The sequence below is a fragment of the Hyperolius riggenbachi genome, chromosome 6 (genome assembly GCF_040937935.1).
Source record: "Hyperolius riggenbachi isolate aHypRig1 chromosome 6, aHypRig1.pri, whole genome shotgun sequence".
Lineage (NCBI taxonomy): Eukaryota > Metazoa > Chordata > Amphibia > Anura > Hyperoliidae > Hyperolius > Hyperolius riggenbachi.
In genome coordinates, this window is record NC_090651.1 from 373,166,691 (window position 1) to 373,181,741 (window position 15,051).

The 15,051-nt window shown below is 45.2% G+C and overlaps 1 protein-coding gene across 2 annotated transcripts in view; it reads right to left on the minus strand.

The window, feature by feature from the left end:
* LOC137521949 (uncharacterized) overlaps positions 1 to 15,051 on the minus strand; it is a 39,108-nt gene that overhangs the window by 11,712 nt on the left and 12,345 nt on the right. For both annotated transcript variants that reach the window (XM_068241906.1, XM_068241905.1), the window contains exons 2-3: positions 4,610 to 4,667; positions 1,361 to 1,459 (exon numbers count right to left, since the gene is read on the minus strand). In XM_068241906.1, coding sequence (XP_068098007.1) covers positions 1,361 to 1,459; positions 4,610 to 4,649 — 139 coding nt within the window. In that variant the 5' untranslated portion in view covers positions 4,650 to 4,667. The remainder of the gene's footprint in view (positions 1 to 1,360; positions 1,460 to 4,609; positions 4,668 to 15,051) is intronic.

Below are 15,051 nucleotides of genomic sequence, written 5' to 3' on the forward strand. Positions count from 1 at the left end.
ATTGTATTGCTTTCTGATGGCTTAAAAGTCACTTTATTGACAAGTTTAACATTTTCACCTAGTAGAAAAATCAGGAGAAAAAGAGAATTGCATATGGGTCATAATGAGGTCCTCCATAAGAGATTCATCGGTGGTGTACATGGAGAGGCAGCCGGGATGACCTAAACACGTTCCTGGAATACCAAAATGCCAACCAATTCGGCCTATCCTTCACGGCAGTAGTCCATCCACACACCATCAATTTTTTTTTGATCTAACTATATTTATTAATCCCACCACAAAGTCAATCTGCACAAAATCTTTTTTTTTTTTTATTAAAAAAAAAAAACCTGACAGTAATGGTTATTTGGCCTACACTACAAACCGTAACACTACTCACAGTAAGGACACGCTCTACCCACTCTGAGACAACTGCAGCTGTTCAACTTGCTCACCACACACAGCAGAGCACTCAGTGTTCCAGCTCCAGTTAATCACGGATCACAGACAAAGGCTGGAAGGATGACCTTACCCAGGCCACCACTACCAGGAGCCATTGAGCCCAGCCCACTACCACCAGGAGCCATTGAGCCCAGCCACCACCACCAGGAGCCATTGAGCCCAGCCCACAACCAGGAGCCATGAAGCCCAGCCCACCACCACCAGGAGCCATGGAGCCCAGCCCACCACCACCACCAGGAGCCATGGAGCCCAGCCCACCACCACCAGGAGCCATGGAACCCAGCCCACCACCACCACCACCAGCCATGGAGCCCAGCCCACTACCACCACCAGGAGCCATGGAGCCCAGCCCACCACCACCAGGAGCCATGGAGCCCAGGCCACCACCACCAGGAGCCATGGAGCCGAACCCACCATCACCAGGAGCCATTAAGCCCAGCCCACCACCACCAGGATCCATTGAGTCCAGCCCAACACTACCATCAGGAACCGTTGAGCCGGATTTGACAAACTCTCTGATTACTCCACCTAGCACCCACAGGTACACTTACATACGCATAAAGCCCATTTGTGATAGATAGATAGATAGATAGATAGATAGATACTTTATGTTCCACCTCCTTTTAATGTTCAAATGGTAAATGATCTTATGGGAAAAGTGCACCAATTTCTGGAGGGACCCCTTCTCTTGGTCGGAGACTTCCATGCAGTTCGGAACCCTGCTTTAGACAGACTCAGTAAGAGTTGCAGGACACTCCCTGTTTGGCTGCAAAGATATATATAATTTATATGACATCTGGTGATGGAAGCATCCAGATAGGAAAGTATTCTATTGTCTTTAAGATTCTTACAAGACAATGAATAGAATAGACGTCTTTGCTCCACAGACATTCTCCCGCTGGTTGACAGGGTCACTTACCTGTCTTATGATATAGCTGATCATTCTCCACTAGGCTTAAAGTTGTGTTTTCATCGCTCCACCAATCCCTCATCTCTATGGTGCACAGGCTCCTGCTGGCTAGAGGACAAAATGATTCTTAACAAATGTCAGGTGAGTAAAGTGGAATATTGGTGTCTGAACAGGGACACGACTGGGTAGCATGTATGCTGGGATGCGGGCAAAGCAGTCCTTAGAGAAGCCTTCTATGCTTCTATACCCCATATTAGACTTAGGCCTCGTTTCCATCTATGCGCTTCTGTCCGCTTTTCAGCAACATGTATCAATCTGTAACATTGATGTGCTGAAAAAAAGCGGATAGAAGCAGACAGATGGAAACAAGGCCTAAATGAAATAGCCCTAAAATAATTAAAAAAAAAAAATCCAGATCCCATTGATATCTGCCTCCACTGGTGCAAATTATACTAACTGGCACATAGCACATAGAATACTACTGCAGATTTTGCTTTATTGGAAAAAAAAAGGACTAAATGTATAGATATTATCCAGTCCCAGAGATATCTTGAATTTGGGAATAAATGTAGTAAAGTATTGACATATTTGTTAAAGTTCCTCTTAGGACGCTATGGCTATCCCTACTATAATTACCCCATCAGGTAAAACCTACTCTACATACCTGGAGATAGCTGATGCTTTTTCCAGCTTCTACTCAGATCTATACATTGGGGTGAGAAAATGATGACATCGAGAACTTTCTGTGGAGTCTGGGTCTGCCAACCCTAACACCTGAAGCAGTCAAAGATCTTGATGCTCTGATTAAAGCTGATGAAATTACAACTGCAAATGTGTCTTTCCTGTGCCCTAAAGTTTTTGCATATGTTCTCATCTGGGTGAAAATGCGAAATTCTTTTGCAAAAATTATATAAAAAAAATGGCTGCATTCACTTATCTCTTAACTTTTGAAGGACTTTATATGATTTACCACTCCCTCTGCCTCTCGTATATTCAATGAAATAGCAATGGTCACCACGCTATAATGTTCCTCCATATGTATCATTGTTTAAACACTTTTGGACATACAGTCTCTGGCCCCTTAAGGACCAGAGACTTTTTGGTCTTAAAACTGGGCTCACCGATGTCGCGCCACACGGACTTGTCTCTCTTGCCATTCACGCCACTCTCCCATTGCTGAAGCCAATTCCCTCTGCTGTCAGTACGACAGCAAAGCTCCATAAGCCGGTCAGAAGCCAATTTCATTATCTCCTGGCCCTGTGATCACTGTGAGCCAATCACCGCTAAACACAGTGATCACACGGTCAGGCCTGGAACCCACTAGAGTGTTTTTTTTTTCTTGAGCATTTAGGGCAGGGGTCTCAATTAACTTAATTTACCTGGGGGGCCGCAGGAGGCATGGTCAGGATGAGGCTGGGCCGCATAAGGAATTTTACAATCGCGGCGCATCGCCGCCTCTGCCCGCCCCTCTCACTCTTCCTTCACAGAGAGGGGTGGGGAGAGGCGGCGATCAGGAGGGGCAGAGCTGAAGCTGAAAGCTCTGTCCCTTCCAGGAAATGCCGGCGGATTGCCCCCCGGGCGATTTGGGGGCTCTGCAGCCCTCGTTTAGCGGCGGGGGTGCGGCGGATTACTTGGGAGCACTGAAGCAAACTATAAGGAAGCTTTTGCCGGCGAGTGCCACAAAATATTGTATCGAGGGCCGCAAATGGCCCGTGGGCCGCGAGTTTGAGACCCCTGATTTAGGGAGTGCTTTCAATCACTAGCAATTTCCATAAATGCTCTGCCAATGTAAATGGATGGGACTGAATTCACTAGAGTGATTGTGATTAAGGAAATCGCATTTGCAGGACATGCAGCATTTTGGGAGCTTTTCCATTCTAATGAATTGTATAGGAGCAGGGAAATCGCTCCCAAAATCGATTGCAGAGCACTATCACAAATCGCTAGTGATTGGCATAGAGCTTTGTCCTTTCTAGTGGGTTCCAGGCCTTAGGAGACAATTAAATTGGCTCCTTACCGGCTCACGGAGCTCTGCTGTCATACCGACAGCAGAGTGAGTGGGCTGCAGCGTGGGGGGAGCGGCGCCACTGGCGGTAGTGGCGGTATTCTACGATGTGGTAATGGAAATCTACACTCTGGCAGGGATAACAGGTCACAAACAGGTCATAGAGTTCAATTAGCAAGGTCCGGATGTGGTTAGTTGTAATCAGTGTTGTTTGCAAATTTTCGATTTTCACATCGAAAAATGCTATTTACCATTTGAGAAAATTTTCTGAAACATTTTTTTTTAAAAATCTTGATAAACGCAAAAATAAATATTTTTTCCTGAAAAAACACAAAAATCTATATTTTTTACGTGGAAATGCATAACAACTATATTGTTATCAGAACAATTTTTACACAAAAACGCAAACAATCAGTATTTTCTCATAAAAATTCACAAAAAACTTGAAAAATATTAAAATGTTTTCGCTAAAAAATAGTCTATAACATAGTTTTCGAGAAAATTAATGCAAAAAGAATATTAGCATTTTTGATCATCACTGGTTGTAATGTCTCCACCATCTACTGTACAACACTGGGTCATTTTTTAGCACCTTATAAATGAATTTTAATAATAATAATGAAATAAAATCAGGGCCGCCATCAGAAATTTTGGGGCCCCTCACACATCATCAAGCCTGGCCCCCCCCTGGGCCCACCCACTGGTTGCTGTGCCCGCCCCCATGTCCATGCGCTGCGGCGAAAAATGTGCATGTCTCCAACACTGAACATAGCGTCATGCACAGTGCGAAGCGGAAAAAAGTGTGCGTGACCATGGCATGGTGTGGGTGGAGCCAAATGCTGGCAAAATACAGGTAGTCCCCAGTTAACAAATGAGATAGGGATTTCTAAATCCATTCTTATCCTTTATCCGTTCTCTTTTTGTCCCCCTCTTTTCTTCATGGTGCCTTCAGTATAGGTATCCAGGCATAGGTGCTCCCAGTATAGGTAGCCAGGTATAGTTTCCCCAGGATAGTATAGTAGCAGCTCACTCATCTACTCCAAATGTTCAAGTGCTGATGTCACTCTTCTCTCAGTGCTGGAACGCGGTGCGCTGGTTAGTGAGCCACAGGCCCGCAGCCAGCAAATTTGGCCCTTCCAGTGATTTGGGAGGGGGGGGGGGGCAGGGCCCCCCAAAAGCCCTGGGCCCCTCACTGCAGTGCCAGTTGTCCCCCCCTGATGGCTGCCCTGAATAAAATAGTAATGTTTACTTACCCGAGATGACAATGAGAAAGATTGGGATGATGGCCTTCATGTTTCTGCCTTGAGGTATCTAAAATAAAGCAAGCACACTTATTCAAACAAGTTCTTCCTTGATAACCTTCTACATCTTGCAGGTGTCTAGTCTCCATTAGTGTATTATGACTGAGTGACTGTCTCTGTTGCCTAATGTACAGAGTTGTAGTGTTGTCTTGCGCACACTACAGGATCAAACCCATGGGGGGGAGTGAGCAAGCTAGAAAGGAGGAATGATGCCCTCTATGTAATGTTCAAAACAGGTAACAAGCTGGCGCATCCAAAGCAATATCTTTGTTGGTTCCATATAATCCTACTAATATTATAAACTAGCTGGAGACCCGGCGTTGCCCGGGTATGTATTTAGCTGGTGTTGGCCCCGCCCACTTTTCCTAATCCTAAGACACAATTACTCAATTACTAAATGACCAAGTTTGTGAGCTTTGCGGTCTTTGGCATCAATAATTTGCATTGAAATAAAATAAATCTGATTGGCTGTGGCTCCACCCCTTTTCTGAATTTGAACCCAAATCACCCAATAGCCAAGCGTACCAGGTATAGGTGATTAACAGTGCAAGAGGCTTGTGCCATTAACAGTGCAAGAATGGCAGCAATGAAATATTCCCCTTCAAAATCAATAGGTGGATTTTAATTGGCTTTTGTAGGCTCCACCCACCTTTCTGAATATTAATCCCAGTCACCCAGTCACCAACTGTGCAAAGTTTGAGAACCCTACCACTAACAGTGTAAGAATGGCTGCGGTTTACATTTTCCCAATTAAATTTGTATTTTTCTCCACCCACTGATTTCCTGACATTGTTCGGGTATCAATTTGGCTGGTGTTGGCTCCGCCTACTTTTTCTAACCCTAACACACAATTACTCAATGACCAAGTTTGTGCGCTTTGCGGTCTTTGGCATTAATAATTTGCATTAAGATTAAACACATCTGATTGGCTGTTTGTGGCTCCACCCCTTTGTCTAAATTTGAACCCCAGTCACCCAATGACCAACTGTACCAGGTTTAAGGCTTGAGCCATTAACAGTGCAAGAATGGCAGCAATTACATATTCCCCTTGAAAATCAATAGGTGGATTTTGATTAGCTTTTGTAGGCTCCACCCACTATTCTTAATATTAATCTCAGTCACCCAGTGACCAATTGTGCAAATTTTGAGAACCCTGCCATTAGCAGTGTAAGAATGGTTGCAGTTTACATTTTCTCAGTGAAATGTGTATTTGTCTCCTCCCACTGATGACCCGGCATTGCCCGATTATGTATTTGGCTGGCGTTGGCTGTGCCCACTTTTCCTAACCCTAACACACAATTACTCAATTACTCAATGACCAAGTTTGTGAGCTTTGCGGTTTTTGGCATCAATAACCTGTGTTAAAATGAAACAAATAAGATTCGCTATTTGTGGCTCCACCCCCTTTTATAAATTTAAACCCCTGTCAACCAATGATCAGCTGTACCAGGTTTGAGGCTTGTGCCATTAACAGTGCAAGAATGGCAGCAATGAAATATTCCCCTGAAAAATCAATAGGTGATTTTTGATTGGCTTTTGTAGGCTCCACCCACTTTTCTGAATATTACTCCCAGTGACCCAGTAACCAACTCTGCAAAGTTTGAGAACCCTACCATTAACAGTGTAAGAATGGATGCTGTTTACATTTTCCAGTGAAATTTTCCAGTAAAATTTTGTATTTGGCTCCGCCCACTTATGAACCTGCATTGCCTGCTTATTTATTTGGCTGTTGTTGGCTGTGCCCACTTTTCTAATCCTAACACCCAATTAATAAATTACTCAATTACTAAGTTTGTGAGTTTTGCAGTGTTTGGCAACAATAATTTGCATTGGAATGAAACAAATCTGATTGGCTGTTTGTGGCTCCACCCCTTTCTGAAATTGAATCCCAGTCACCCAATGACCAACTGTACCAGGTTTGAGGCTTGTGCCATTAACAGTCCAAGAATGGCAGCAATGTAAATATTCCCCTTGAAAATCAATAGGTGAATTTTGATTGGCTTTTGTAGGCTCCACCCACTTTCCTGAATAATAATCCCAGTCACCCAGTAACCAACTGTGCAAAGTTTGAGAACCCTACCATTAACAGTGTAAGAATGGCTGCAGTTTACATTTTCCAGTGAAATTTGTATTTGTCTCCGCCCCCTTTTTGGTTATGGGAATAAAAAGTATCCTATACTTTATTCCAGGTAATGTACCATGTGTGGGCCTAATTTCATTCAAATCCGTTCAGCCATTTTTGCGTGATCGAGTAACAAACATCCAAACATCCAAATATCCAAACATCCGAACTTTCCCATTTATTATATTAGTAGGATGGGAAAGTTTGGATGTTTGGAAGTTTGTTACTCATAGCTAAACGGATTTGAATGAAATTTGGCACACACATAGTACATTACCTGGAATAAAATATAGGATACTTTTAATCCTCATAACCAAAAAGTAGGCGGAGACCAATGCAGATTTCACTGGGAAAATGTAAACAGCAGCCATTCTTACACTGTTAATGGTAGGGTTCTCAAACTTTGCACAGTTGGTCACTGGGTGACTGAGCTTAATATTCAGAAAAGTAGGTGGAGCCTACAAAAGCCAATCAAAATTCACCTATTGATTATTAAGGGGAATATTTAAATTGCTGCTATTCTTGCACTGTTAATGTCACAAGCCTCAAACCTGGTACAGTTCATCACTGGGTGACTGGGGTTCAAATTCAGAAAAGGGGGTGGAGACACAAACAGCCAGTCAGATTTCTTTCATTTTAATGCAAATGATTGATGCCAAAGACAACAAACTTGGTCATTGATTAATTGGGTAATTGTGTGCTATGGTTAGAAAAAGCGGGCACAGCCAATACCAGCTAAATAAATACCCGGACAATACTGGGTCATCAGTGGGCGGAGACAAATACAAATTTCACTGGGATAATGTAAACTGCAGCCATTCTTACACTGTTAATGGTAGGGTTCTCAAACTGTTGGTCACTGTGTGACTGGGATTAATATTCAGAAAAGTAGGTGGAGCCTACAAAAGCCAATCAAATTTCAGTTATTGATTTTCAAGGGGAATATTTAATTGCTGCCATTCTTGCACCGGTAATGCCACAAACCTCAAACCTGGTACAGTTGGTCACTGGGTGACTGGGTTTCAAATTCAGAGAAAGGGTGAAGCCACAATCAGATTTGTTTCATTTGAGTGCCAAAGACCGCAAAGCTAACAAACTCATTGAGTAATTGTGTGTTAGGGTAAGAAAAAGTATGCAGAGCCAAGTTTGAGAACCCTGCCATTAACAGTGTAAGAATCGCTGCAGTTTACATTTTCCAGTGAAATGTGTATTTGTCTCCGCCCCCTTTTTGGTTATGGGAATAAAAAGTATCCTATACTTTATTCCAGGTAATGTACTATGTGTGTGCCAAATTTCATTCAAATCCGCTCAGCCATTTTTGCGTGATCGAGTAACAAACATCTTAATATGTATATATGTATATATGTACTAGCTGGTCGCCCGGCGTTGCCCGGGTATGTAAACTGCTAGTGTTAGCTCTGTCCACTTTTTCTAATCCTAACACACAATTACTCAATGATGACCTAGTTTGTGAGCTTTGCGGTCTTTGGCATCAATAATTGGCATTGAAATGAAATAAATCTAATTGGCTGTGGCTCCACTCCTTTGAAAATCAATAGGTGAATTTTGATTAGCTTTTGTAGGCTCCACCCACTTTTCTGAATATTAATCCTAGTCATCCAGTGACCAACTGTGCAAAGTTTAAGAACCCTGCCATTGTCAGACAGTGTAAGAATGGCTGCAGTTTACATTCTGGCAGGTAAATTTGAATTTTTCTCCACCCACTGATGTCCTAATGTTTCCCAGGTATGTATTTGGCTGCTGTTGGCTGTGGCCACTTTTTCTAACCGTAACACACAATTGCCAATAGTCAATGACCAAGTTTGTGGTCTTTGGCATGAATAATTTTCATTGAAATGAAACACATCTGATTTGCTGTTTGTGGACCCACCCCTTTTCTAAATATTTAACCCCAGTCACCCAATGATCAACTGTACCAGGTTTGAGGCTTGTGCCATTAACAGTGCAAAAATGGCAGCAATTAAATATTTGCCTTGAAAATCAATAGGTGAATTGTGATTGGTTTTTGTAGACTCCACCCACTTTTCTGAATATTAATCCCAGTCACCCAGTGACCAACTGTGCAAAGTTTTAGAACCCTACAATTAATAGTGTAAGAATGGCTGCAGTTTACGTTTTCCCAGGGAAAATTTGCGTTTGTCTCCACCCACTGAAGACTCGGCATTGCCCAGGTATGTATTTGGATGGTGCTGGCTCCGCCCACTTTTTCTAACCCTAACACAAAATTACTTAATGACCAAGTTTGTGAGCTCTGTGGTCTTTGGCATCAATAATTAGCATTGAAATAAAATAAATCTGATTGGCTGTGGCTGCACCCCTTTTCTGAATTTGAACCCCAATCACCCAATGACCAACTGTACCAGGTACAGGTGATTAACAGTGCAAGAATGGCATCAATTAAATATTCCCCTTAAAGATTAATAGGTGGATTTTGATTGGCTTTTTTAGGCTCCACCCACTTTTCTGAATATTAATCTCAGTCACCCAGTGACCAACTGTGCAAAGTTTGAGAACCCTACCATTAATAGTGTAAGAATTGCTGCAGTTTACATTTTCTCAGTGAAATTTGTATTTGTCTCCGCCTACTGATTACCCGGCATTGCCCGATTATGTATTTGGCTGGTGTTGGCTGCGCCCACTTTTTCTAACCCTAACACACAATTACTCAATGACCAAGTTTGTGAGCTTTGCGGTCTTTGGCATCAATAATTTGCATTGAAATAAAATAAATCTGATTGGCTGTGGCTCTACCACTTTTCTGAATTTGAACCCCAATCACCCAATGGCCAACTGTACCAGGTACAGGTGATTAACAGTGCAAGAATGGCATCAATTAAATATTCCCCTTAAAGATTAATAGGTGGATTTTGATTGGCTTTTGTAGGCTCCACCCACTTTTCTTAATATTCATCTCAGTCACCCAGTGACCAACTGTGCAAAGTTTGAGAACCCTACCATGAATAGTGTAAGAATTGCTGCAGTTTACATTTTCCTAGTGAAATTTGCTTTTGTCTCCGCCTACTGATGACCCAGCATTGCCCGATTATGTATTTGGCTGGTGTTGGCTGCGCCCACTTTTCCTAACCCTAACACACAATTACTCAATGACCAAGTTTGTGAGCTGTGCGGTCTTTAGCATCAATAACCTGCATTAAAATGAAACAAATCAGATTGGCTGTTTGGGGCTCCACCCCCTTATATAAATTTAAACCCCAGTCATGCCATGATCAACTGTACCAGGTTTGAGGCTTGTGCCATCAACAGTGCAAGAATGGCAGCAATGAAATATTCCCCTGAAAAATCAATAGGTAATTTTTGATTGGCTTTTGTAGGCTCCACCCACTTTTCTGAATATTAACCCCAGTCACCCAGTAACCAACTGTGCAAAGTTTGAGAACCCTACCATTAACAGTGTAAGAATGGCTGCTGTTTACATTTTCCCAGTAAAATTTTTATTTGTCTCCGCCCATTTATGACCCTGCGTTGCCCGCTTATGTATTTGGCTGGTGTTGGCTGTGCCCACTTTCCTAATCCTAACACACAATTAATCAATTACTCAATTACCAATTTTGTGAGCTTTGCGGTGTTTGGCAACAATAATTTGCATTGGAATGAAACAAATCTGATTGGCTATTTTTGGCTCCACCCCCTTTCTGAAATTGAACCCCAGTCACCTAATGATCAACTATACCAGGTTTGAGGCTTGTGCCATTAACAGTGCAAGAATGGCAGAAATGTAAATATTCCCCTTGAAATTCAATAGGTGAATTTTGATTGGCTTTTATAGGCTCCACCCACTTTTCTGAATAATAATCCTAGTTACCCAACGTGACCAACTGTGCAAAGTTTGAGAACCCTACCATTAACAGTGTAAGAAAAACAAAAGTTTGCTTTCTTAAAACAGAAATAATTTGCAATAATTTGTGAGGAATCGCGGAAGAGCCGCCGCCATGAACCAGCGGCAGGCGGCTCTTTCCGCACACAGGGGCCACTCGCACGGAGAGGCAGCCGCCTCCTCGCATCATGAGGCGGCTGTCTCCGTGCAGCATATTGCGGAGCGCGGTGAAACCGCCGCGTTGGACGCGGCGGTTAGCGCGCATGTCCCCGCTGCGGAGACACCGCAGAGCGGGGCTGCTGTGGCTGGGACTCGTAGTCCCTCAAGGTTCAGAGTGACGCGCGCGCGCGCACCCAGACAAGATTTATGGCACCCAGGAGGGAGTCAGCTGACCAGGCAGGTCAGCTGACTCTAGCTCCACTCCCCATTGGTCCAGCAATCAGGGAGGTGCTGGGGGGCACCTATGTGTATATATACTGCTGGCTGGTCACTCGTGTCTTGTCTGGCATTGCGATCACATATGTGGGAGCACCCAGATCCGTAGTCAGATCCGCAAGTGTGCCGGGACCAGCTGGAGCTGTAATCCTACACTTAGCTAGATATTGTTAGCTAAAGTACTAGTTTGATTGTGATTATCTGTTATGACTTTTGCCTGCCTTTGACTATCCTCCTGAACTCTGACTTTGCACCTCGTTATTTCTGATACTCTGCTGCCGAACCCCGGCCTGTACTTTGACTCCGCCTCCGCCTCCTGATTTTGTACCCCGATATATCTGATACCCCGTTGCTGAACCCTGCCTGTACTTTGACTCCGCCTTTGCCAACTGATATTGTACCTTATCTGTCCGTCTGTGTACGACCTGGCTTGTCGACCTCGAGAACCGACCTCACGATTGGAGGCGGTTCCCCGTCCTGTTAGTGACACTTCCTCCTGAGTGTCACTCTCGGACTTCCCTTCCTACTGTCAGTCTGACTCCTCCCGTCTTGGAGAGCTCAGATCTGCGGAAGGAATCTGTGCAGTACTCCCTGCTGCACTGAGGCTTGTCCTCTGTGTTACTGTTACACCAATCACTACACTCTACTCAGGTGAACAGAGGTTAGCTAGTATATTGGATTATCGGTGATACTGCAGATCACATATAATCTGGTATACGTCTGTATTCCCCGTGATACTGCAGATCACCGGTAATCAGACCTCTGTGCTTCACCGATCGTTACAGAACGCCAGACCACAAAACAGATGGAATCACGCGCTGATCCTCTGACTGTGCTTGCCACATCGGTGGATAACATTCATCAAGCACTGGGCCAGCACAAAGCCTTAATCGATGCCTTATCAGGCTCTGTGAAAACCCTCCAGACGTCAGTTGATTCAGTGCGATCCCCTCATAGTGATGACATACGTATGCCTGTACCTGATAAGTTTTCCGGCCACAAGTCTGACTTCCGGAATTTCAGGAGTAGAGTGTTGTCGTATTTCGAGTTGAGACCCCGATCCTCGGGGACTGAGACCCAACGGGTCATCTTTATTAAAACTTTGTTGACTGGGGACTCCCAGTCCTGGGCATATAACTTGCCTCCTACCGATACCGCTCTGACCTCGGTAGAGGTATTCTTTAAGGCCATGGCCATAATCTACGACGACCCTGACCTTGCTGCGTCCTCAGAGCGGAAGCTCAAACTTTTGCGGCAAGGCAGAGGTTCGGTCGAGGATTATGCGGCAGAGTTCCGTAGGTGGTCAGTCACCTCTAGATTTGACAACTTTGCCCTAATGGACTACTTTTTGTCTGGGTTGTCGGAGGAGGTCTCCGATTTAATGTTAACCGTACCCGAGCCCAAAACAGTTGATGAGGCCATATCATCGGCCATTCGAGTAGATCGCAGCTACGCCATCAGAGGCAGGCTAGGGGCAGTCACCGTGTCAGGGTGACTTCGTACGCGGCACCGGTTGCCGCATCCTCAGTAACAGCATCTCCACCTGTCTCACCCTTTCCGGCCTTGCCTCCACCAGAACCGATGCAAATTGGTCGATCAAAACTGACCCAGGTGGAGCGAAGGCGGAGGATGATGGAACAACTGTGCCTATACTGTGCAGAGGCAGGGCATAGGGTGCGAAACTGCCCTAACAGGGCGGGAAACGGGTCTGCCTAGGAGTAGTGGGGGGTGACACCCTAGGCACACAAACCTCACCCCTTAACCTCCTTGCCGGTTTTCCCGACCTGAGCTCGGGGTAGAAAGAATAAGCTGTTAGCGGTGATCCCGAGCTCAGGTCGGGGTAGGCATTGCAGAGCTTTACCTGTAGTTTTGGAGTCCCGTGCACGATCTCGCTGCGCAGCGGGACTCCAGCCTCTCTCCCCGGCAGTGTGGGGTCTTTCCCTGGCCGCCGGGATCCCCCATGTCCCCGCTATTCTTCCGGGGACCCGGCAGCCAGTGGTGGCAGCAGCAGAGCGGTGGTGGCAGCGTGACGTCATCGGGGGCGGAGCTAATATTGAAAACGAACTTCTCTATATTAGAGAAATATAGAGAAGTTCGTTTATATGTATATTAGCGCCATCTTGTGGGCAAAGAGAAAACTGCAGCACAGGAGCCCAGGAAGGTACTTTTTTTTTTTTTTTTGCTGCAGATCTCCCTGCCAGAATGATTTTTTTCAGGTTTTAGGGTCTGAAAGAGTGGAAAAAAATTGCACCGCTTTTAGACCCTAAAATCTGGAAAGAATCAGACCGCCAAGGAGGTTAAAGAAAAAGAATTACTTCTCCCTTGTACGGTCACATGGGATGAGAAGTCTGTTGCCACTGAAGCTTTTATTGACTCCGGCTCAGCGGCTAACTTTATGAACTTTGAGTTTGCTCAGGAGTTGGGTCTACCACTCACTCCCGTGAGCCCCCCTATTCAGGTCACAGCAGTGGACGACTCCCCTTTGCAGCGGAATCGTGCCCTGTCACAAACTCCGCTTGTGAAGCTCACCATAGGGGTATTGCACGGGGAACGGTTACAATTTTTTGTTTTACACATGTCAACCTCCACTATTATCCTAGGCATGCCCTGGTTGCAGGTTCATTCTCCACGGATAGACTGGGCCACAGGGCAGTTGACAGCATGGTCACCTCATTGTTTTCAGCAGTGTTTGGGGAGGCTGACATTAGGTCTAACTAAGGTGCAGGTGGAAGGTATACCGGAACAATACTCAGATTATGCCGATGTGTTTTGTCCCAAGGCCGCGGATAAATTACCCCCGCATCGGCCATTTGACTGTCCCATTGACCTTCAGTCTGGTTGTATGCCTCCTCGAGGCCATTTATATAACTTATCTGGCCCCGAGAAGCTCGCCATGCAGGAGTACATCCGTGAGACTTGGCCAAGGGCTTCATTAGGCCATCCCGGTCACCCGCTGGGGCAGGCTTCTTTTTTGTTAAGAAAAAAGATGGGGGTTTACGGCCTTGCATCGATTATCGTGGCCTCAACAAAATCACAGTGAAGAATCACTACCCGTTGCCACTTATAGACGATTTGTTCACACAGGTCACGGAGGCTAGGATATTTTCAAAACTGGACTTACGGGGGGCATACAATCTGGTGCGTATAAGAAAGGGCGACGAATGGAAGACGGCCTTCAATACCCCTGATGGGCATTACGAGTACAGAGTGATGCCCTTCGGGTTATGTAATGCCCCGGCCGTCTTCCAGGAACTCATCAATGAGGTTTTTCGGGAGGTGTTAGGAAAGTTCGTTTTAGTCTATTTAGACGACATTCTCATTTTTTCTAACAACCTCTCGGAACACAGAACCCATGTCAGGATTGTATTAGACAAACTGAGGCAGAATCTGTTATACGCCAAACTCGAGAAATGTATTTTTGAGGTCACGTCGGTTGCCTTTCTGGGGTATATAATCTCCACCTCAGGTCTGTCTATGGACCCTGCCAAGGTCTCCGCGGTCCTGGAGTGGCCGCAGCCGGTGGGGTTAAAATCGCTACAACGGTTCTTGGGGTTTGCGAACTATTATAGAAGGTTTATAAAGGGGTACTCCACAGTAGTCGCCCCTCTCACTAGCCTTACTAAAAAAGGGGCAGACACCACTCATTGGCCTCCCGAGGCCTTACAGGCTTTTTCTAAGTTAAAAGGGTTGTTCTGCTCAGCACCCATACTCAGACACGTGGACACTTCTTTCCCGTTTATTGTTGAGGTAGACGCCTCGGAGGTCAGGGTGGGGGCTGTGCTGTCCCAGCGTTCTGGTCTCCAGGGTAGATTACACCCGTGTGCCTATTTTTCCCGAAGGTTCTCTCCGGCAGAGAGAAACTACGATATAGGCAACAGGGAGCTCCTAGCCATCAAATTGGCCTTCGAAGAGTGGCGTCATTGGCTAGAGGGAGCTGAGCACACTATCACGGTTTATACCGACCACAAAAACCTGGAATAC